The 24155-nt window shown below is 44.4% G+C and overlaps 1 protein-coding gene across 1 annotated transcript in view; it reads left to right on the top strand.

Annotated features, from left to right (window-relative positions):
- Window positions 1-24155, top strand: part of LOC126094948 (myrosinase 1-like) — a 105319-nt gene that overhangs the window by 57779 nt on the left and 23385 nt on the right. Inside the window, exon 7 of the mRNA XM_049909601.1 lies at window positions 11716-11863. Coding sequence (XP_049765558.1) covers window positions 11716-11863 — 148 coding nt within the window. The remainder of the gene's footprint in view (window positions 1-11715; window positions 11864-24155) is intronic.

Raw genomic sequence — 24155 nt, 5'->3', positions numbered from 1 at the left:
AAGCATACATACTATAAAACTGTAAGTACGTTTACCCTAAACCACTGGATCGATTACAACCAAACTTGGTAAAACGTCACTTACCGCATGTAAAGAACCCCTGTGGGGATAAGAACCACCTACCTCCAAAGAAGTAGGGATGGCGATGAAGAAGAAGTGTAGCAAATAGCCAGACTATGTTAATCCAATATTTAAGAATGAGAGAACTTTGTAATTTGCAACGAAATACACTTTCAAGCCTTTTCGATGTTTATTCTCGCTCACACCCCTACGAAATGATGAAACGAAAACAGTTTATCGGTTTCTACATTTTCGCAGTTCAGGCAGTAAAACTGCCATATCACGCAAGAACTATTAGGGCACTACTTCTTTACTAATAACTGTAATCGCAACACGCTTAGCAGACAGCATTTACTTATACCAGAGAATGTATCTCCAAATTTCGTTTTGCGACACATATATCAGGAGACATGGCGTCATAAACATTGAGTTCCTTGAAAACTAAACTGCAGGGTTAAATTCGCTAGAGATACAGGTAAAATATGTGTATAAATATGTGTGAAATAGGTTCGGTATATGTGACGTGTGTGTATGCGGGCAAAGCTGCGAGTAAAAATCTCCTCCTAATATCCTGGATCGATTGCAACGAAACGCTGTACATATACCACTTACTATCTGGAAAGAAATACTGTGGAGTTAAGCACAAGCACACTTCTATTAGGATGGGGGTGATACCGTGGAGTGAAAAGAGAAGGAAGTGATGGACAGATAGAGAGGGGGAAAAGAGGAGATCTACAGAGAGAGCGGCAGGGGGTGATGGACAGAACGAGAGGAGGGAGGCAAGTTGGGGTTAGACTAATAGATTTAGAAGTAGTGGATACCCGGCCAACGCTTGGCACTCAGCTGGTCTTATGGAAAGTACCACGATACATTTTCCGTTTAGCAAAATCTACAATGATGAACCAACATATTACGACTACTGCCCACCGCAAAGTTGTATGAAGCCTGCTGGCGCTGGGGGCACGTGGCGAGGTAAGAGAAGTACACGAGCGGAGCGGAGACGAATGGGAAAACATTCTAGGGAAGACAAGTGGCGCAAATGCGGAAATCCGCCGACTTGAGCAATATCGATGGCCGTGTCCAGATATGCCGTCATCCAGACTGCTCGAGACATGCAGCGCGCCACGGACGGTAGGAGCAAGTATTATGTTATGGGGAACGTTCCCCTGGTTTTGCATGGGACCTGCGGTAGTAATTGAGGGCACCGTGACACCCGTGGTATAGGTGAGCATTATTAGCCGGCCACGGTGGCCGAGCGGTTCTAGGCGCTTCAGTCCGGAACCGAGTGACTGTACGGTCGCAGGTTCGAAGCCTGCCTCGGGCATGGATGTGTGTGATGTCCTTAGGTTAGTTAGGTTTAAGTAGTTCTAAGTTCTAGGGGACTGATGACCTCGGATGTTAAGTCCTATAGTGCTCAGAGGCATTTTTTGAACATTATTGTGAAGCACTTGTAATCCCTTACCCTAGACAGCCCCCCAACTGCGATGGCATGTTCCAGCAGGGAAACTGTGCTTATCACAAGGCGAAAATGGTACTACAGTTGTTTGAGGAGCATGCTAGTGAACTCACGTTGATATCCTGGTCATCAAACTCGGCTTATCTGAGTCCGATGAAACCCAACTCGGACGCTATCGTGCCCACAAACCAACCGCCCGTAAGTTACGGCAAGTGTGTGACCTTCTCGTTGGCATCCGGTGCCACAAACCTCTGCAAACCTAGCAAGTACTTGTCGAATCCATGACACGCATGATCAGTGTTTTATTGCGTTCCAGAAATGGACGAACACGCTTTTAAGTAGGTGATTATAATGTTTTGGCTCATCTACAGATATAAAGAAATTGTAATTGGCCGATGTCTATACATAGGGGGTATTTAAGAAAACGTAATATGAGGGCTCTTTTTAATAGCAGTAGAAGCCAAAACAATTATTTTTAGAATTTTTGTTTGTTGTCTGTCTGTCCATATGCTAGTACGCGCATCACGTTTGCATGAACTTGGATGTGGTTTTCGCGTTTGCGTTGTTGGAGGTCTAACTTCAATTCTGACGCATGTTTCATCTTGATACAACGCCTAGTAGCAGAATTATCTATATATACAGAGGGCTTCCTTTAACTGCGTCAGCAAGGGAAATTCTGAATCTACAGGAGATACAGAGAAACTGTCTTGGGAACCTTTAGGTTCACTTTTGTGAAAACAATTTTTTCATAATCAAAATTTTGGTCAAGCGAGAGTTGTTCATGTAATGAGTAAAACTGACAAAAAAAATTTTATGTATATCGACTCAGTTTCGTGTAAGGATCCTGTCATTATATTGGAAGGAAAAGATCGGAACAGCAGAAATTTTATAAAACCAAACCAAATGAACCAGAATAGAAATGATAGAATCCGTAAAAAGTAGTATTTTGGAACGTTTTATCATAATAATAATAATAACAACAATGTTAACAGTTTAATCAGGTTATAGAAAGACATTCTGGAACTGATTCTTGAATCTGTACAACTATTATCGTTTATACGTACATTTCCTCAGAGAGTTTCATCGGGTGTTATCGGTATAAGTGAAGTGACACAATTATTGTGATTTCGTATTAGCGTCTTCGTTCCTTTAGCTTCTTATATTCTTGAATTAATTCTTCAGCGGGTATACCTGTTACCGGTGATAAGTTTTTCGATGACTAATAATGCCTTCCCGAAACGATCTTGACCTTTCTTCTGTAAGCCGGCCAATGTGGCCGAGCGGTTCTAGGCGCTTCAGTCCGGAACTGCGCTGCTGCTGCGGTTGCAGGTTCGAATCCTGCCTCGGGCATGGATGTCTTAAAAAATGGTTCAAATGGCTCTGAGCACTGTGGGACTTAACATCTGAGATTATCAGTCCCCTAGAACTTAAAACTACTTAAACCTAACTAAGAACAGCACACACATCCACGCCCGAGGCAGGATTCGAACCTGCGGCCGTAGCGGTCCCGCGGTTCCAGACTGTAGCGCCAAGAACCGCTCGGCCACACCGGCCGGCCATGTATGTGTGTGATGTCTTTAGGTTAGTTAGGTTTAACTAGTTCTAAGTTCTAGGGGACTGATTACCTCAGATGTTAAGTCCCATAGTGCTCAGAGCCATATGAACCATTTTTTCTTCTGTATCTGCTCAAGCCAAACGAGCACAATTGCGAAGATTAACAGAAAGTGAACCGGAGTGTGAAGAGCGTTTAGCACTGCAGCGTGCTAGCACTGCTTCGTCCCGATCTCAAGAGACTTCTTGTGAACACGAATCACGTTTGAATCCTGACACACACCGTAACGCTGTGTCACGGTCTCTAGAGAGAACTTCGTCACGCTGCAGCCCGAAGAGCAGAACCTCACGAAGAGGGTGAGATTCGGTTATCCTTTGATCGTAGGCGTAACGAGACTTCCCGATCGGTAGATACGAATTCCGAACGAGAAATGCGTTTGGCCGATGACCGCACCCGTCACGAAATCTCGTTTTCTCTAGAAACGCACCATGAAAGAGAAGCACGTTTATCCGCTTATGGTAGCCGTAATGAAATTTCGCGGCTGTTGGAGACAGAGAAGTGGCATGAGCTTCGTTTGTTGCTAGGAGCCGCTACCCTGATAGAGACGAGGCAACCGTCCATCACCTGGAACAGGACAGCGGTCCTTTAAAGGAAGTGCGGCAAACACAATCCAATGAGACCCGAATGACGTAGTTGGAGGCAGACCGGGTGCGACATGCCGTTTTTAGGCTGTCAGTCAGTAGTGATGACGAGCCGACGGTATGCAATACTGAGGACCTACAGTGGTTAGAAAAAGAAGAAAAAAGTGGATCTGACTAAGATTCCGTAATAAAATATGTCGATTATTCTCTACTTGACTCACTGCACGAAATATGCTCGCATTACCGTGCTTTGAATTGTCACGGAGAACTCAAGGGAATGTGTGGTTCATGTGGCAACGTTCTCCTAAGAAACACTACAAGACCCGCTAGGGCCATTGAAAGATTTATTAAATGCAGAACATCTGCTGTTTAAACACATTTTGGAGAATTTAAGGGCCTACAACAGCGCTTTCCAAATGACTTCTTTTCGTGCGCATTGGATCACTCAAAAAAAAAAAAAAATGGTTCAAATGGCTCTGAGCACAATGGGACTTAACATCTGAGGTCATCAGTCCCCTAGAGCTTAGAACTACTTAAACGTAACTAACCGAAGGACATCACGCACATCCATGCCCGAGGCAGGATTCGAACCTGCGACCATAGCGGTACCGCGCGGGATCAGCCGAGCGGTCTCGGGCGCTACAGTCATGGACTGTGCGGCTGGTCCCGGCGGAGGTTCGAGTCCTCCCTCGGGCATGGGTGTGTGTGTGTGTGTGTTTGTCCTTAGGATAATTTAGGTTAAGTAGTGTGTAAGCTTAGGAACTGATGACCTTAGCAGTTAAGTCCCATAAGATTTCACACACATTTGAACATTTGAACCATAGCGGTCGCGTGGCTCCAGACTGTAGCGCCTAGAACCACTCGGCCACTCCTGACGGCCGAATCGGATCACTGAAGGGGCTTTTATGCCTACTCTTAAGGTACAGTGCCACGTGTACCATTTTTGGAAATTTGTGGTAAGGTCTTATGGGACCAAAATTCTGAGGTCATAGGTCCCTAAACTTACGCACTACTTAATATAACTTCAACTAACGTGTGTTAAGGACGTCACACACACCCACGCCCGAGGGAAGTCTTGAACCGAGCGGTCTAGGGCGCTGCAGTCATGGACTGTGCGGCTGGTCATAGCGGAGGTTCGAGTCCTCTCTCGGGCAAGGGTGTGTGTGTGTTTCTCCTTAGGATAATTTAGATTAAGCAGTGTGTAAGCTTAGGGACTGATGACCTTACCAGTGAAGTCCCATAAGATTTCACACACATTTGAACGTTTTTGAAGACTCGAACCTCAGACGGGCGGAGCCGCGAGGGCCGCGCGGCTTTAACATTTGACTGGATCTTTGTTGCCAACAGATATTCCAAGGTTTTCACAAATTTATTTTGTAGCTAATTAACAAGACCAGGCAAATGTTAGGCAACAAAGTATTCCTAATTAAATTCAGGTTTGATAAGAAGTGTGCAGAATATGCTACACAGTGTGAACCCGTATGTCAACAGCTTTAAAGCGGCACTTCAATCAGTTCCAAATGACTAGCGCAATAATTACAAGTTTGTAGTTACAGCTGCATATGACCCAGAAAATCTCACTCGGGTCGTAATAATGCACCAATTACAAATGAACTCACTATCCTGTTAGTCGAGCAGGAATGTGACTGAAGAGACGTTGTGTTACGAACTCATGATGATCCACTTCAGAGAAACACATCGCGCTTATGATTCGTTACAGTAGCCTTCAGTGTCTTGCCGAGGTGAAGACGGCTACAATTTTGCTGTGTATAGTATTGATCCTCCCACGGGTTCTCCTAATTTTAACAGAAACCTTCTGCAACGAAGTTCTACAGTTTTTTAATCCAGCTAAGTAAGTACCGACGTACCTACTTACACCGATTTCGAGGCCTTTTTAACCAATTTTTAGTAGACGTATATGCAAAAATTGGAACTGAACGATCAGTACTCATCGGCGCTGATCAGAGACAATGAAGTGCGGAAAATTTCATTGACCATAGAGACACTTTATAGCAAGATTCTGATGCTGAAAATTTCGATAAGATGGTGATTCTCTCTTCCACATTTACTGGTGCTCCCAGGAATATGGCAGAGCGTACGTTTTGCTATGTTAGAAAATACGGCGGCGCATATTTGTTTATTACTAGACCAACTATCCAAAGTGGCCCGAAATAGAGATCGAATTAACTTGCTGGCCAGGCATCCAACGACAGGCACGACTTGATTTCTCCAGTATTTCGTTTAAAACAAAATCGCCTGATAGACCCGCTTACTAAAGAAAAGTTATCTGGAGCAGTACGGTGCTATATGTATTCGACAGAATGACAAAAGCTTGCTTTGCCTCATTCGCACAACCTTTTGTAGTTCGAAGAGAAGATTAGGTCCAATGACATTGATCAAGTTATTAGCGCCGAAATACCAAATCCCGACACAGATCCGATTCTGCACAGCATTGTCAAAACCAATATGATACATGGTCCATGTGGCTCATTATATACCAGTACACCTAGCAAGAAAGAAGACCGTTGCCGGAAGAGGTTTCCGAAAAAATTCGTTAGCGAAATTTTTACTGGTGAACATTTTGCTACTGGGAACATTTGTCCGGTGTATCGCGGACGTGCGCCTGAAATTGCCGCGGTGAAAGTATTGCAGTAGACAATCTGTTGGTAGCACAATACTCACCAGTACTTTCACGTGCATTTGAAGCTCACCTGAATGTCGAATATTGCACTGGCATAGAATCGATCAAATACATTTGCAAACACGTGAATGAGGGAAGCCACCAGGAGACGTTTGGTTTTCAGAGTGTTGAGCGTTACTAAGTGACCAAAGATCAGTTAGGTCGCTATAATAGTACCTCGTAAGCAGTCTGGCGTTTGTCTTTTCACGAACGATACCCTACCGTTGTGCACTCGGATGTTCGTTTAGAAAACAGTTCAAAAAATGTGTGTGAAATCTTATGGGTCTTAACTGCTAAGGTCATCAGTAGATCGCGGATTTTAGGTAAAAACCTATTTTGTTCCTGAGTTCCTATTTACATAAAAATTTGTACTTTTGCGTTTCATGACTATTTACACTTAATAGCGTTAATTCTATAGGACCTAAAAAGCCTATTTCGACGTTAGTGCCTATTTTTGCCTATTTCGGCTTTAATATCCTAAAAAAGTGCCTATTTCATCATATAAGACAGTGGCTCCAAGTTTTTCCACACTATACGACAGATGGAAAAAAAATATTTTCTGCCCAGCGTGCAGCAAGGTGGCTAGTTGATATGCGCTCATGCTTCGTATTTGCCTAACACGTCTTTTTTTATTTTTTTATATCGCTATCCCTGTTAATACCAAATACTCTTTATAGGTGTTTTATTATTCATATATAAAAAATAGATCACGGATCTTTAGGTTAAAACCTATTTTTTTCCTAAGCTCCAATTTGCATATAAGTTGGTACTTACGCGTTTCATGACTAAACTAAAGTTTCCGTGTGAGATTACTACGCCATGCCGAAAACAGGTAGTTCAAAGTCTACTCATATAAGGCAGTGGCTGCAAGATTTTCCGCATTAGCCTATACAACAGGTGGGAAAATTATTTTCTACCGAGCATGCAACAAAGTTTTTGATGTTTTTCTTAGACTTCTTATTTTCCTATCACTTAGGATTATTTTTTATCGCTATCCTTTAGTAATACGAAATACTCTTTATATGCGATTCTAACTGCATTTCCCTTTTCTCTCGTATTAGGTTTCGAGTGTTAAGAAATCTCACTTAACTCAGCATGCAGATGGAATCGCACATAAAGCTAATGTTGAACGAAAGTCAAAATTGAAGCAAACTCTTTTAACCAATAAATCTGGTGAATCCTCCGAAAAAAACAAGCTCTGCAGTGATTTGTGTCATGCACTTGTGGCAGCAAACATCCCCTTTCGGAAACTAGAAAACCCTATTTTCAGAGGTTTTCTTGAGAAGTACTGCCATCAGTCTATTCCTGCAGAGTCAACTTTACGTAAGAATTATGTGGATTCAGCTTACAATGCTGCATTGCACACAATCCGAGAAGATGTTGGAGAATCTTGCATGTCGAGTTCTGTGGATGAAACTACTGACAGTCTTGGCCGTTACATTGCAAACCTGATTATTGGCAAGCTAGATCGAGATGCTCCAGCCAGGACTCATTTGATTTACTCAAAACAGCTTGCAAAAAGTAACTAACAAACAATAGCACAGTTTGTGAACAATGGGCTTAAGATGCTATACCCAAACGGAGTGAATGAGAATAAGGTGCTTCTGGCCGTCACTGATGCTGCTGCATATGTGATAGCACCGTTTCAACTATTAAAAGTATTCTACTATTGATGCTGCACTTAACTTGTGCAGTGCATGGGATCAACCGCATAGCAGAGCAAGTAAGGCTAAAATTTCCTAAAGTAAATAAAGTAATATCTATGGTGAAGAAAATTTTTGTTAATGTACCATCAAGAATACAGGCACTCAAAGAACAGCTTCCAGATGTCCCATAGCCGCCAGAGCCTGTCACCAGCTGGGGCACGTGGCTGATAGCAGCAGAATACTAGAGTACGCATCTCTCAGCTGTCCAGAAGATGGTTGAAAATATACCGGAGCATGCTGCATCCGTAACTGCAGCAATGGAGTTACTCAAAAATTCTTCTTTAAAACGGGACTTATCTTACATTACGGCCCACTACACATTTATGGCAAGAATAATTTCACAATTATAAGGCTGAGGGAGACCTATCTACGACAATATTTCTTTGCTTGAAGAAGTCAAAATGAAAATTAATGAAGCGCCAGGTGAGGTAGGGGGAAAAGTACGGGCAAAAATGCAAACGGTTTTGCAGAAGAACAATGGCCTGAAGGAGTTGTGTGCAGCTGCCGACATACTTAATGGAAAATCCAGCACTCCTGACTGCAGCATTCCTGTCCAACATGTGCCGAAAATGAAGTACGCCCCTGTCACATCTGTTGATGTAGAACGTTCTTAATCTGCGTATAAGTTGATTCTGACTGACAAGCGCCACAGTTTTTCACTAGAAAACCTAGAAAAGATTTTGGTTATTTATTGTGAAGCCAACTATGGTCAGAATATGTGAAACTACGAGTGTATTAATTAAACCATTGCCACAGCGTTTTTTACGGAGATCTTTATCTTGCAGGAACTCAAAAATATTTAGAGTTATGTTCAACATTAATGTTGTAGATTGAATATTTAGACAGTTACAGAGCACAGCATTCTCCTTGTTTTAATGACTAGTAAGATGTTCATACTGTCACCACTGTGTATTTTAATTTATTTTTATTTTCTCTGCATCATTTTTAATAGAGCCTATTTTAGCTTTTATATGGCCTAAATGAACTACTGAAGGAGCCTATTTTAGGTGCCTAAAACACACTTTTTTACGACCTAAAAATCCGTAGTCTACTCATCAGTTCCTAAGCTTACACACTACTTAACCTAAATTATCCTAAGGACAAACACACACACACACACACACACACACACACACACACACACACACACACACACACACACACACACACATGCCCGAGGGAAGACTCGAACCTCCGCCGGGACCAGCCGCACCGTCCATGACTGCAGCGCTTAGGCCCCTTTTTTTAAGCCCTAAAAAAAAGGCTCTGAGCACTATGGGACTTAACACCTAAGGTCAGCAGTCCCCTAGACTTAGAACTACTTAAACCTAACTCACCTAAGGACATCACACACATCCATGCCCGAGGCAGGATTCGAACCTGCGACCGTAGCGGTCTCGCGGTTCCAGACTGACGCGCCTAGAACCGCTTGGCTACAGCAGCCGGCTTAAGTCTCATTTTTTTCGTTTTCATTCGTTGCATCTGCTCGGTACGGACGTCGCAAGACACCCGTTTCAGTTCGTCGTTGATCCAATAACGCGTTTTTTTTTTTTTTTTTTTTTTTTAATTACAAAGGGCAGCCAACCCTCTGACCGATCACGCTGAGTTACCGTGCCGGCGACCGCTCGGCTAATCCCGCGCGGCTAGAAAACAGTCAACTATTTCATTTCACTACAGGAACCTTTAGAAAATCCTCTCCGTGCCACACTAATCTCTGTCAGGAAGATAGTATTGCTCCAGCTCTTATGTACAACGATTGCCATCCTACTATATTTATGACAAACAATGATGCGTATTCAGCAGACGCCGACGCGGTCAGTGAATGGAAGGGTTTTCTAGGCGTTTATCAGGACGCTGCATTAGGTAGAGTGTACACAGTGAATGCTGTTTTACTTGTGGCTCTCCGAACAGTGTGTAGTAAAAGGCGCATGTTTCGGAGGACTGAAAATGACGCTGAACATTCAACGTTTCACGCAGCTTGCAGTGCGCTGCGGCTGCTAGATGACGATCTAAATTAGATCGAAACGCTCGACGACACCGTAATCGGTGGAAGTCCAAGTGGATCGCGTCATTTGTTTGCAGTTATGATGGTCTTCTGCGGACTTTACCATCCTGTGCGGCTGAGGGAGAAATATCAGCGACGTCTATTACAAGTTTTTCCTTTAGCGGGTAGCCTCGCTCATGGAGATAGTAGACTGTGATTAGAGTGTTATCAATCGTTGCCTTTGCTCGCTTCGACATATTTTTTTTTCTGGAAACATCCCCCAGGCTGTGGCTAAGCCATGTCTCCGCAGTATCCTTTCTTTCAGGAGTGCTAGTTCTGCAAGGTTCGCAGGAGAGCTGTAAAGTTTGAAAGGTAGGAGACGAGATACTGGCACAAGTAAAGCTGTGAGGACCGGGCATGAGTCGTGCTTCGGTAGCTCAGATGGTAGAGCACTTGCCCGCGAAAGGCAAAGGTCCCGAGTTCGAGCCTCGGTCGGGCACACAGTTTTAATCTGCCAGGAAGTTTCAGATGGCGCTATGGTTGGCCCGCTAGATGGCGCTGCCAAAGGTCAAACGGATATCAACTGCGTTTTTTTAAATAGGAACCCCAATTTTTTATTACATATTCGTGTAGTATGTAAAGAAATATGAATGTTTTAGTTGGACCACTTTTTTCGCTTTGTGATAGATGCCGCTGTAATAGTCACAAACATATGGCTCACAATTTTAGACGAACAATTGGTAACAGGTAGTTTTTTTAAATTAAAATACAGAAGGTAGGTATGTTTGAACATTTTACTTCGGTTGTTCCAATGTGATACATGTACCTTTGTGAACTTATCATTTCTGAGAACGCATGCTGTTACAGCGTGATTACCTATAAATACCACATTAAGGCAATAAATGCTCAAAATGATGTCCCTCAACATCAATGCATTTGGCAATACGTGTAACGACATTCCTCTCAACAGCGAGTAGTTCGCCTTCCGTAAAGTTCAGACATGCATTGACAATGCGCTGACACATGTTGCCAGACGTTGTCGGTGGATCACGATAGCAAATATCCTTCAACTTTCCCCACGGAAAGAAATCCGGGGGCGTCAGATCCGGTGAACGTGCGGGCCATGGTATGGTGCTTCGACGACCAGTCCAGCTGCCATGAAATATGCTATTCAATATCGTTTCAACCGCACGCGAGCTATTTGCCGGACATCCATGATGTTGGAAGTACATCGCCATTCTGTCATGCAGTGAAACATCTTGTAGTAACATTGGTAGAACATTTTATAAAAATGAGGTACAATCAGGTTCTAACATGATATTAGGTATTTAAGGAACTATAAAATTACAATTTTCGATAAAATATTTGCATTAATTATTAGCTGGGAACACCACGAGAGAATGTTAGTCATAAAAAATTTCATTTTATTGGATTTTTAAAATTTAGATACAATCAGGAACTCACCTGAAATTAGGTATTTTTAGGTGCTATAAAACTAGCGTTTTCGATCATAAATTGGCGTAATTTGTGTATGTACAACTTCTGTTGTCTTTATTTAATGAGAAACAAAATAGGTTTTTGCCTATAATCCGACGTCTAATCATTAGTCATCTGTGATAATTTAATCGTGTTTTAGGCCGGGCTGTACGGTCACCCAATCTTCACGTCAGAGGGTGACTACCCAGCTGTCGTGAAGCAGAGGGTGGCGGAGAACAGTCAGGCTGAGGGGTACCCCAGGTCCCGCCTCATTGAGTTCACGCCGGAGGAAGTCGAGTACATCAAAGGTGAGTAGTGTGCGCTTTCGCAGCATTCTACGAAACACTTAAGTTACAACGTCCGTGAATAACGTGAATTCCTTTCAGCAGCGGACTTATTCCATGTATTAGTTAAGTGAAGAAAAACTGCTTCTGACACTTCAGTTCTACAAGGTTAATGGGCGTAATAAAACTGTAAAAACAACAATGACAATGTCGTGTTAATGAAAGTGTAACCAACACAACGGAAAAAAATACTTTTGTCGTCCCAGGAGAAATAACGGTAACATCGTGTGACCAGCCTTGATTACGAACCCAATATGACGAGCAAAACAGTCCTCAAGTTTGTTCAGGTACACTACAACCGGCCAGAGCCACTCGCTGACGATATCAGATCGCATGGAGCTCCAGTCGCAAATGCTGCCAAACATTTTCTATGAGACCTTAGGCTAGGTGATGAGGTGATTTAAAGCATCAGTCGGGATGGAATAGGGTGCTTGAGTGTTCGCCATACCAGGACGTACGGATGCAGCCATGTCAAATGACTGTTGTCATCTTGGAAGACAAGAGTGTCTATAGAACACTCATCATGAAGATGTAGAAGAAATGGCAGCATTGCAGTCACCGAGAATGTTGAAATCATCCGGGTTCGTGTTCATAGCTCCCTTAATGAGTGGGTTGTCACGATCCGCCCATGCGATTCCCAAACAGTAGTCAAAACTCCTCACAGTTTGTCCTAGAAATACGTAAAATATTTTTGCAGTATTTTTAATAATCATTGCACAGAGGTATTCCTGCTTTAGTGTCAGTGCTGACTTAAAAAAAAATCTTATAGTTGGAACTGCATAAAACCGGGACAATATCTGCTGAACTTAGGTAACTTACAGACAATGCTGGCAACATAAAACAGTCAGGGTGTAAAATCCGATACTATTACTTTAAAATGACTGTAATTTAAAGTTGTCGGCTCAGTACTTCACCTTATCTTTCCATTTGAAAAGAAACTGTAAACTTAGTTGTGGAATGAATCTCGTGCTGGAACGAGACTTGTGCTAAACGCACCCACCACTGCACGCTGCACTGTACTATTTGCCGTATCACAGCACTGCATCCAGGTTAAGACTTATTCGACGCGTAGTGATAATTAAGGAAATAGTTTCTTACGACAAATTCCGTAATGTGAAAATCTGTTCGTGGCAAAAACAATTTTTTTAATTATTTCGTAAACTGTTCAGTCGGCTGCACGTACTCTTCAACAAATAATCAAATAGGAAACGATAACTACTTCTGGTTAATAACGGTACATATCCGCATTTGGTCACGCAAATTACATTCCGGGCTATCTAAAGATCACTACACGGAATTGTAGATATGATCATTTACGTAAAACTCCCCAATGCTTGTCCAGCACCAGCATATCCTCTAATACGTTTAACTCCAAAGAAACATTGCGTACTAACGTTCATTCCTCAATTCCGTAATGCACATTAAAATGTTACTTATTGGATGAACCACATATTTTCGTTCATGTTTGTAAACAGCCAGGCTCCCTTACATGCGTTTTTTTGTCTGTAACAGTCTGTGTGTAATAATAACTCTATTCTGTGACACCGTAGTGGAGATTTATCGATAATCAGCGATACTGAAATGGCCTGTTCCCGAAACATAATAGAGTAGGGAAAAATGTTTCATGTATCTGAAAAGGAGCGCGAGTCAGACTCAGTTACCGTGCCTCTCTTTCCTAGTTTGTCATAGCTTGAAGACATGCTGTGTACGTTGCGTTACAATGTTTTTGTTTGCTGGTTTTAGAGTAATTAGATGTATCTGTTAAGAACTTTTGTAATTATTTTAAATTTACCTCCTCCGAATTGTTTTTTTTTTCTCCTCCCAAAGGATTCAGGTGAAGTCGACAGATCGTTGTCAACAGACTTTGTACTTGTCCATAGCAGTCAGCAACCATGAGATAACAGCCCGATCATTTTAATTTATTTTGCAATCATTCCAAGCAAAGGATGCCATCATTCGTCTCCTAATAATGATGCTGTCGGTATTTACCTATCTCAGACGGTGGTCCCATGTTCAGTAATTTGATGGTTACCTATCTCACAGTGAAGCGTTGATCTTCAAGATGGTTATAAAAATAACTAAAACTCAAGCTAAAATGTGAGGTGCAACGCGTCAACATGACGCGGATACCAGCTGCACTCTCTATACTAAGGTAACAAAGGGGGTCGCAACCTCACTGTTTCGGTGTATTAGATGTAGGTGACATCCATGACAATGAGTCACAACATCGAAAGTGACAGGCGAACGTAAGATTCCCGCTATCACGTGCTAGATTTTGTGTGAGGTTCCGTTGCCAAGTCTCTGATAGTACTGTAGAAAGGTTGGAACAGTTACTTTAGCGCAGAGTGGAAACTGTGTATTACATACTCTGCCTCATCCCTTCTTACCCCTGTTGTTGTAGTAGCGCTCTTCACAGCAGAAGTCGTCGACGTCCATCAACTCGTGAGGACTACTAATTCCTCTTTGAACATCCCGATGGAGAGCAACATGCGATATGTGATTCCGACAGGCACATTATGAAAATTTTACTGTCAAATTGATGTGAGAAATTGCGAAACTTAAGACGACAAGAGTATAGCGGCATCGCTTGCTGCTAAATACGTGTGGCTTGTGGCTCAGCAACAAGAACAGGTGGCAGTTGCTGCTGAAAATACACACACATCTTAGCAAACAATGTTGCTGACAATATCGAGTGGTGGCGGGAATTGGTAGGGAAACCACTTGCTGAGTAATCCAAGGAAGGAAGGTTAGTATGTAATAAGTGGGAAACTTACACCTGGACTGACCTACCCTTCTCTCTAACACGAAACTCTTCTCGCAACGCCCGTCCCATCCGCCTCTATCTGAGTACCGCACACCACTCAGGAACGTGGTTTCTTACATACAGACTCAAACTAAAAGGTGTCCTATGAACGGAGAAACTTTTGAAATGCCGGTCATTCCTGTTCTAGTAAGTCGGCAGCGCAGGCGATTGCACGATTTTCATCTCTTTCCTTAGTGGTTAGCAACAGAGCGCTTCACGACGGAACAGTGTGTTGCCCTAGTGAAAATGTATTACACTCGTGGTCAATTTTGTCCAGAGACCGTTCACAAACTCCGTGGAAAGTATTGCCAACGTAATGTACCGTATAAGTCCACTGTTATGGGACTGGTTGCTAAATCTGAGAAATCCATTCAGGTTGTGGACAATAAAACCTCGGGGTGTCATACGCGGAAAAAGCGCCATCGTAAGTAATAGCATTAATGCAAGTCTGGTGAAACCCATTCGCTGAATATCCCAAAAACTAGATATTCCCAGAACCAGAAAGCAACGAATTCTGAAACGCGGTCTGCACTTTTGAGCCTACAAAACCCAACTGACGTAAGAACGGAAGCCAAACGACCATGAAAAACGCTGAGCATTTGCCCATTGGATGCTTACTAATCAAAGAGAGGACAAGAATTTCATCAAGAAAATAATGTTCAACACAATGCAAACTTTCTGTAGAATGACTTCGCACACAAGCAGATTTGCAGGACTTAGGGCGCAGAAAATACTCGAGTAAATATGGAACAGCCATTACATCCATATCGACTAAGCTGGTAGTGTGAAAAATGGTTCAAATGGCTCTGAGCACTATGGGACTTAACATCTGAGGTCATCAGTCCCCTAGAACTTAGAACTACTTAAACCTAACTAACCTAAGGACATCACACATATCCATATCCGAGGCAGGATTCGAACCTGCGACCGTAGCAGTCGCGCGGTTCCGGACTGAAGCGCCTAGAACCGGGTAGTGTGAATTTGGTCCGAGGGCGTCACTGGACCGTACTTCTTCTTCGAAGATGGTGACGGATATGCATTAACAGAGGACGGCGAACACTACCGCAATATGTTAAAGGAGTTATTGTGGCCTGAGATGGACCTTCCGAATGCTGGAGAGGTCTGATTTCTACAAGGTTGCGACAGTCGACCTATTACAAGAGAGATTCCCCAGCGAGGTGACTCCTCGCAATAGTGACGTGAAATGGCGACTTAGATCTTGTGATTTGATACCACGTGATTTCTTTCTGAGGGAGTATTTAAAAAAATCTCGTGTGCACGCCAACAAGCTACGATCACACTCAGAGCTGCAGAGCGAAATGTAGCATGTAATTTCAGAACTAATGGTGCGAGTATACCGAAAAGTTGCGGATGACAGTATCAAAAGAACTAGACTGTGACTGCGCCGTGGTGATGGGCATCCGACTAATATCATATTTCATACCTAATCACAGGCAGCATATACTGCAATACAAGTAAATTCTTACGTAAATTGTAGGTGGAGGGGGAGAAATGAAAGGAAAGGAACTATTGATGTCTACTGCACCGTGACATAATGCGGAATCAGCAGCGATAAGCTAAAATGTGTGCCAGACCAGGTGCAACACAAGTGGTGATTCAATATTACATGTATATTTCAAATAATTAGCTTATGTCTGCTTATATTTTTTATCTTCGATAATTTGTGATACTATGAGGTAAGATATAGCCAAAAGTATTCCTTACATTTGGTAACTGCTGCGTGGATGTAATGGACTGGGTGTCCCATGAGCAAATTGACAACATTGCTTTTGGTGTTCGGGAATAACAATATTATGAAACGGATAGTTGTTACTTATCACATAGCGGAGATGCCGAGTCGCAGATAGGCACAACAAAGAGATTGTCAGAAAACTAACTTTTAGCCGACAAAGCTTCGTCGAAGACAGAACATACACATTCACACTCACTCAAAAGCAACGAACACTCACGTGACCGTAGTCCCTGGCTGCTGTCATGTGTGTGTGAGGTGTTATGTGTGTGTGTGTGTGTGTGTGTGTGTGTGTGTGTGTGTGTGTGTGTTCTGTCTCAGACGAAGGCCTTGTTGATCGAAAGCTCGTTGTCTGACAATCTTTTTGTTGTGCCTGTCTGCAACACAGCACCTCCGCCATTTCGTAAGTAGCAACTACCCTTTTCATATGCTACGAGGTAAGTAACAGCCAAAAGCCTTCCTTACATTTGGTAACTGCTGTACAACTCTCGGCCACATGAAAACTGCCAATGCCGTCGTCCCTGCGTCACAGACTGTACCCGTACACACATCACGCAATTCCAGTACAGGAGAGGACATTTTCATTTAAAGTGGTTACCTGCTAACGGCGAATAAGTACCACATTGCAGTGCCTGTATTGTTAAGAAGAACGATGCAGTGTTCCTTCCGACATGCATCTACATCTACTTCTACATAGATATTCTACAATCCATGATCGGTGCGTGACGGAGGGTGTTCCGTACCACTATTAGCCGTTTCTTTTTCTGTTCTACTCGCAAACTGAGCGAGGGAAAAACGACTGTCTACACGCCTCCGTATGATTCCTAATTTCTCGTATCATATCTTCGTGGCCCTTACACACAATGAATGGTGGAGGCAGTACAACTGTTGTGCAGTCAGTTCCAAATGCCGTTCTCTAAATTTTCTCAGTAGTGTTCCTCAAAAAGAATGTCGCCTTCCCTCCAGGGAACGTATCAGTAACAAATCTAGCGCCGGCCGCAGTGACCGAGCGGTTCTAGGCGCTTCAGCCCGGAACCGAGCGACTGCTACGGTCGCAGGTTCGAATCCTGCCTCGGGTATGGATGTGTGTGATGTCCTTAGGTTAGTTAGGTTTAAGTAGTTCTAACTTCTAGGGGACTGATGACCTCAGATGTTAAGTCCCATAGTGCTCAGAGCTATTTGAACAAATCTAGCAGCCCGCCTCTGAATTGCTCCGATGTCTTTCTTCAATCAGACCTGGTACGGATGCCAAGCACTCGAGCAGTACTCACGAACAGGTGGCATTGGCATGCGAGTTTCTTTACAGTCTAACCACATTGCCCTACAAATCTTCCAATAAACCGGAGTCGACCATTCGCCTCCTCTCCCAAAATCATCACATGCACGTTTAATTTCATATCATTTTGAAACGTTACACCCATATATTTGAACGACAGGACTGTGTCCAGCCTGCAGTCATGGACTGTGCGGCTGGTCCCGGCGGAGGTTCGAGTTCTCCCTCGGGCATGGGTGTGTGTGTTTGCCCTTAGGTTAATTTAGGTTAAGTAGTGTGTAAGCTTAGGGACTGATGACCTTAGCAGTTAAGTCCCATAAGATTTCACACACATTTGAACAGTGTCCAGCAGGACACTACTAATGGTGTAAAAACATTATGTATTTGTTTTTCCTACTCATCCACATTAACTAAAATTTTCTACACTTAGAGCTAGCTGCCATGAGTCACATCAACTTCATATTTTGTCTAAGTCATCATGTCTCCTCCTACAGTCACTCAACTTTGATACCATCCCCTACACCACAACATCATCAGCAAACAACCGCTGATTGCTGTCCACCTTGCCCGCCAAATCATTTATGTATATACACAATAAGAGTGGTCCTAAAACACTTCCCTGGGAGCACTCCTGAGGATAAGCTTGTCTCATGAACATAAACTTCTCGGTCTCAAGAAAATTTATATTCGATCTGCGAATGAGTTCAATGAATCTGCAGCAAACTGATGTTACGTTTTTTTTTTTTTTTTTTTTTTGCTGCTAGGTAAGGGGACAATGTCGTAGAGCTTTCGTTGAAAAACCGAACTGGAATTCCATGCGGACCTGTTGACTTATTTGTTTTCAAACCTATCACTTCGTTCTGTACGCCAGGGATACTTATTGCTATGCCGTCCACACTGGAGTCTGTTCGATGGTCAAACAACGGTATGTTTGCGCTTTCCTCCCGCTTGAACGTTTTCTTGAATGTGAAATTTAAAACTTTTGTTTTCGTTTTAAGTCTTCAACTGTCACACCAGACTGGTCAACAAGTGACTGGATGGAAGCCTTAGACCCACCTAGCGATTTCACATAGGACCAGAATTTCCTCGGGTTCTCTGCCATATGTTTCGCTAAGGTATGGCGGTGGTGACTTGTGTGTCTCGCGCACAGAACTTTTCACAGACCCACGAATCTCTGCTAACCCTTGCTTTTCGTCCTTTGTGCGTTCTCTCTTGAAACGAGAGAGCAACAGCCTCTGCTCCCTCTGCATTTTCCGAATCTCGTTATGAAACCATGGTGGGTCTTTTCCATCCTTTATCCACTTACTGGGTACACCATTCTCCAGATCACGATTTACAATCTGCTTAAACTTTGTCCATAATTCCTCTACGTCCATTCCACTGTAACTAAGTGAAGTCAGTTGACTGTCTAATTGAGATGCTGACAACTGCTTATCTGCTCTTTTTAGCGGAAACACTCTCCATGCCTTCTCGACTAAGTTTCGTAACCATAGTTGCTATAATGACATCATGATCACTGATCCCCGTTTGTATACTGGCATTGTCGATAAGGTCCGGCCTGTTTGTACAAGGTATAAGATATTTTCACTGCTTGTGGGCTGCCGAACTAGCTGCTCAAGACAGTTTTCAGAAAAAAATGTTCAAAAGTACTTCGTACGATTGCCTGTCTGTACCCCTGCAATGAACCCGTAGACATCCCAGTCTATACTCGATAGCTTAAAGTCGCCTCCAACTACCATTGCATGAGCTGGGTATTTATGAGCTGCCACATCGGTCAGCCAGTCACCCAGTCAGCCAGTCTTTGAATAACTCTAGAACTGTCCCAGCAGAATTGCGTGCCTCGTAAGAACATCCACCCATTAACATGGTTTCTCTAAGCCCTGTTATACTTGACAGGATAACTTTACTGTCACACTCGCCTCCGACACAACTCCGAGACAACACTTTTGTCAACAGCAATGGACACTCCCCCTCCTATGACCCCTAAGCTGTCTTTCCGAAATACGTTCCATGACTTGCTAAATATCTCAGAGCTTTCCACTTCGTGTATCAGCCAGCTTTCAGTCCCGAGAATAATTTGAGCGTGAGAACATTTCCGGAAGGTAGTAAATTCAGGAACTGTTACGAATATTTCGACAATTTACTGATAAATTTTTTACAGTTTAAGTGTCTTTAGTCTCGAGTATGGTGTGACTTCCTCCGTTGCGTAATGACTGGCAAGTGTTCATCAGAGTACCTTAAATTATCGCCTAGACTAAAAAAAAAACCATGTGCACTTCACAAGTACTCTGCTATCTGAGTAGCTGCTCGTTTTATGTAGCGCACCCATAATCTATCAAAGGGATTTCTACAAATCCTCGCCCGATAATACAGGTCTAGACTTTTGCAGCCGACCATCCAGAGTTGATAAGTGCTTTGGCTCCAAACCACAGGATCGCCGCTCTACTCTGGTAACAACGCTGCATTCTGCGAGCTCTGCTTGCACCTTACATCTGAGGCCAGCAGTCTTCACCACTTCCACCAGTCGCTGTATGACCTGTCGACAGCCCAGGTGTCGTAGGTGCAACGTGAGTCACACATTGCAGATGACTGCACCCTGCGCGCCCGATAGCTGCAGGAGACGTCGCACATCTCGGATGAGCCACCCCCGCCCCCCCCCTTCCCCTCACTTTCGGCACACATACCGACTGCACATTGGCTTTCTTTCCAGCCCTGAACGCTATCTCCCAAAGGGACTTTATAACGCACCTAAAGTGGAGCTCCTAATAGCTAGTACCTGTAAATCCCTGCCTTCCCGAACCCTGCTGGAGGAGCAGCTACCTGTCCAATCACATGGTGAATTGGCGAGGTCACCCGTCCAGTCTCTAAATGGGCCGGCCGCATCAAGTGACGCAAATGCGTTACCACCCGCCACTCTTTCTGCTGTGAGGGCAGATCCACCGTGTCGGGTACTTTATGAGGTGCCTCGGCAGCAGAGTCCACGAGCGAAACAAACGACAGCTTTGTGCCCCTGCAATGCGCCAGATTACCTGCCACCGCTACGTCCCAAGGAAGCAGTCGGAAGGTGGCTGACCGTAGCCAAATGAGCATTCGGCTGTTCGTGAACAGCGGCGAGTTTCTCTTGCGTCTGCGCACAGCTTTGATACATCCTGCCCATCATAGCAAGGCTAACCGAAGAAGTAAACTTTAAAATCAGACATAATGCTAGACATGCAACTTGCTACCCTTCTGATGTGACAGCAATTGACGCTGATGCGCATGGAGCTATGTAGCTGACTGTTCATAAGAAATGAAAACTGCACTAGAGGCTGCCTGAGTTTACATGCATGCGTGCCCAAAGCAATAGACACTACGCCGACTAAAGCTGTTACGAAACCCGTGAAATGTATTCACAGCGGCGAATACGAACAACCGTCATCTGTGTATGGACGCACGACAGTGAAAATTTCTGCCAGACCGGGACTCGAACACGGATAACCCGCATTAGGCGAACCGTCGGCTAACTACTTTGGCTATCCATGCACGACTCACAGCCAGACTCAAAGGCCCACGTGTTGTCGTTCCCTGTGTCACGAACTGTTCTCATAATGAAACATCCCCTTAGAAAAATTTTATAAATGACAGTGCTGGAAAACCTCCACGTCATTTGATTTTCAAACAGCTGAGCAAAGCTGAACGTACTCAGACATTTCTCTCTTTACTTATTCTGATCATCACTAAACTGACACACAATATTTTTTTAGCGCAACGCAATCTGACTTTAAATAATCGCTACAAAAGAATGGCCCTGACTAACTATAACCTATACCTTTCATGAAACACTTACCTCACAAAAATCTTCGTTACTCAAACTACTGCAACACAGCGTGCGCCAACACTGCCAGCTGAATAAAAGATTCTAACTACTGAAGGCCCTAACTACTGATAGGTATAGTTAGCAAATGAAATATTTTGATAGAGAACAAACAATGTATTTACCTTAATAATGTTCAAAAGTCCAATATTACAAATTTACTCTTTCTGATAGACACACGTCTAGGTCGTCCGCTCTCAAAATTCTGCCGTCTCTCTCCCCACATCCACCACTGCTGGCGGCTCACCTCCAACTGCGCAACGCTACGCGCTGTTCACATCCAACTGCCCAACACTGCAATAGCAAATATTCCAACAATGCGAACCAGCCACAGACTGCACATAGCACAGTCGGTGATTTTCATACAGAGCGCTACGTGGCGTTACCAACATAAAAAACTAAACAGCCTACTTACAATAGACACATTACGTAATTCCCATGCAGGGGAGGACATTTTAATTGAAAATCACTGCTTGGTAGCAGCGGGTAAATACGATATTGCAGTGCCTGTGTTGCTAAGAAGAGCGATGCAGTGTCCCTTCCAACACGCATACACGCCCAAAGGAACGGCCACTGCGGCGACTACAGCCCTTACGAAACCCATGAAACTTATTCGCAGTTACCAATACGAATAACTGTGAGCTGTATTCGTGCCGGATCGAGACTCGAACCGGATTTCCCGCTTTACACGAGCGGCCATCTTATCCGCTTTTCTTAAATGGTTTTTTATTATTATTGTAATGGAAAAGAAAAGGGAGGTCCACACTCCGATTGAAAAAAAGCGAGCAGTCACTCCACTACTAGTTGCAACTACGACCCTCGTGTTTGCCTGGTCATCGCAGCATGTCTTCTCATATCTTTTGTTGGGTATCGTTGTTTGTTTCAAAGTCACCTGCATTTCAACATGTTCATCGTCTCTCGCAATGAATGATCCAGCTACACGGCAGACTGTGTAGTGCACTCCAGACGTACAGTAGTTCGAAAACTAATGTCTATAGTTGGAGTTCCTAATAATATATACCCCTGGAAATGTAAAAAAGAACACATTGACACCGGTGTGTCAGACCCACCATACTTGCTCCGGACACTGCGAGAGGGCTGTACAAGCAATGATCACACGCACGGCACAGCGGACACACCAGGAACCGCGGTGTTGGCTGTCGAATGGCGCTAGCTGCGCAGCATTTGTGCACCGCCGCCGTCAGTGTCAGCCAGTTTGCCGTGGCATACGGAGCTCCATCGCAGTCTTTAACACTGGTAGCATGCCGTGACAGCGTGGACGTGAACCGTATGTGCAGTTGACGGACTTTGAGCGAGGGCGTATAGTGGGCATGCGGGAGGCCGGGTGGACGTACCGCCGAATTGCTCAACACGTGGGGCGTGAGGTCTCCACAGTACATCGATGTTGTCGCCAGTGGTCGGCGGAAGGTACACGTGCCCGTCGACCTGGTACCGGACCGCAGCGACGCACGGATGCACGCCAAGACCGTAGGATCCTATGCAGTGCCGTAGGGGACCGCACCGCCACTTCCCAGCAAATTAGGGACACTGTTGCTCCTGGGGTATCGGCGAGGACCATTCGCAACCGTCTCCATGAAGCTGGGCTACGGTCCCGCACACCGTTAGGCCGTCTTCCGCTCACGCCCCAACATCGTGCAGCCCGCCTCCAGTGGTGTCGCGACAGGCGTGAATGGAGGGACGAATGGAGACGTGTCGTCTTCAGCGATGAGAGTCGCTTCTGCCTTGGTGCCAATGATGGTCGTATGCGTGTTTGGCGCCGTGCAGGTGAGCGCCACAATCAGGACTGCATACGACCGAGGCACACAGGGCCAACACCCGGCATCATGGTGTGGGGAGCGATCTCCTACACTGGCCGTACACCACTGGTGATCGTCGAGGGGATACTGAATAGTGCACGGTACATCCAAACCGTCATCGAACCCATCGTTCTACCATTCCTAGACCGGCAAGGGAACTTGCTGTTCCAACAGGACAATGCACGTCCGCATGTATCCCGTGCCACCCAACGTGCTCTAGAAGGTGTAAGTCAACTACCCTGGCCAGCAAGATCTCCGGATCTGTCCCCCATTGAGCATGTTTGGGACTGGATGAAGCGTCGTCTCACGCGGTCTGCACGTCCAGCACGAACGCTGGTCCAACTGAGGCGCCAGGTGGAAATGGCATGGCAAGCCGTTCCGCAGGACTACATCCAGCATCTCTACGATCGTCTCCATGGGAGAATAGCAGCCTGCATTGCTGCGAAAGGTGGATATACACTGTACTAGTGCCGACATTGTGCATGCTCTGTTGCCTGTGTCTATGTGCCTGTGGTTCTGTCAGTGTGATCATGTGATGTATCTGACCCCAGGAATGTGTCAATAAAGTTTCTCCTTCCTGGGACAATGAATTCACGGTGTTCTTATTTCAATTTCCAGGAGTGTAGTTCCAGAAATCGAGTACATCGTTTGGGCCATCACTGAATAAGTAATGGACTGCATGGCCTCGGATCAACGAGACGGCGTTGCTTCTGGTCCTCAGATAGTATGTTTCGTCTGGATGAAGAAGACTTTGACTGGT

This window comes from Schistocerca cancellata, chromosome 8, assembly GCF_023864275.1.
Source record: "Schistocerca cancellata isolate TAMUIC-IGC-003103 chromosome 8, iqSchCanc2.1, whole genome shotgun sequence".
NCBI lineage: Eukaryota > Metazoa > Arthropoda > Insecta > Orthoptera > Acrididae > Schistocerca > Schistocerca cancellata.
Note: the sequence above shows the minus strand (reverse complement) of the source record. Positions and strands in the feature narration are given on the sequence as shown.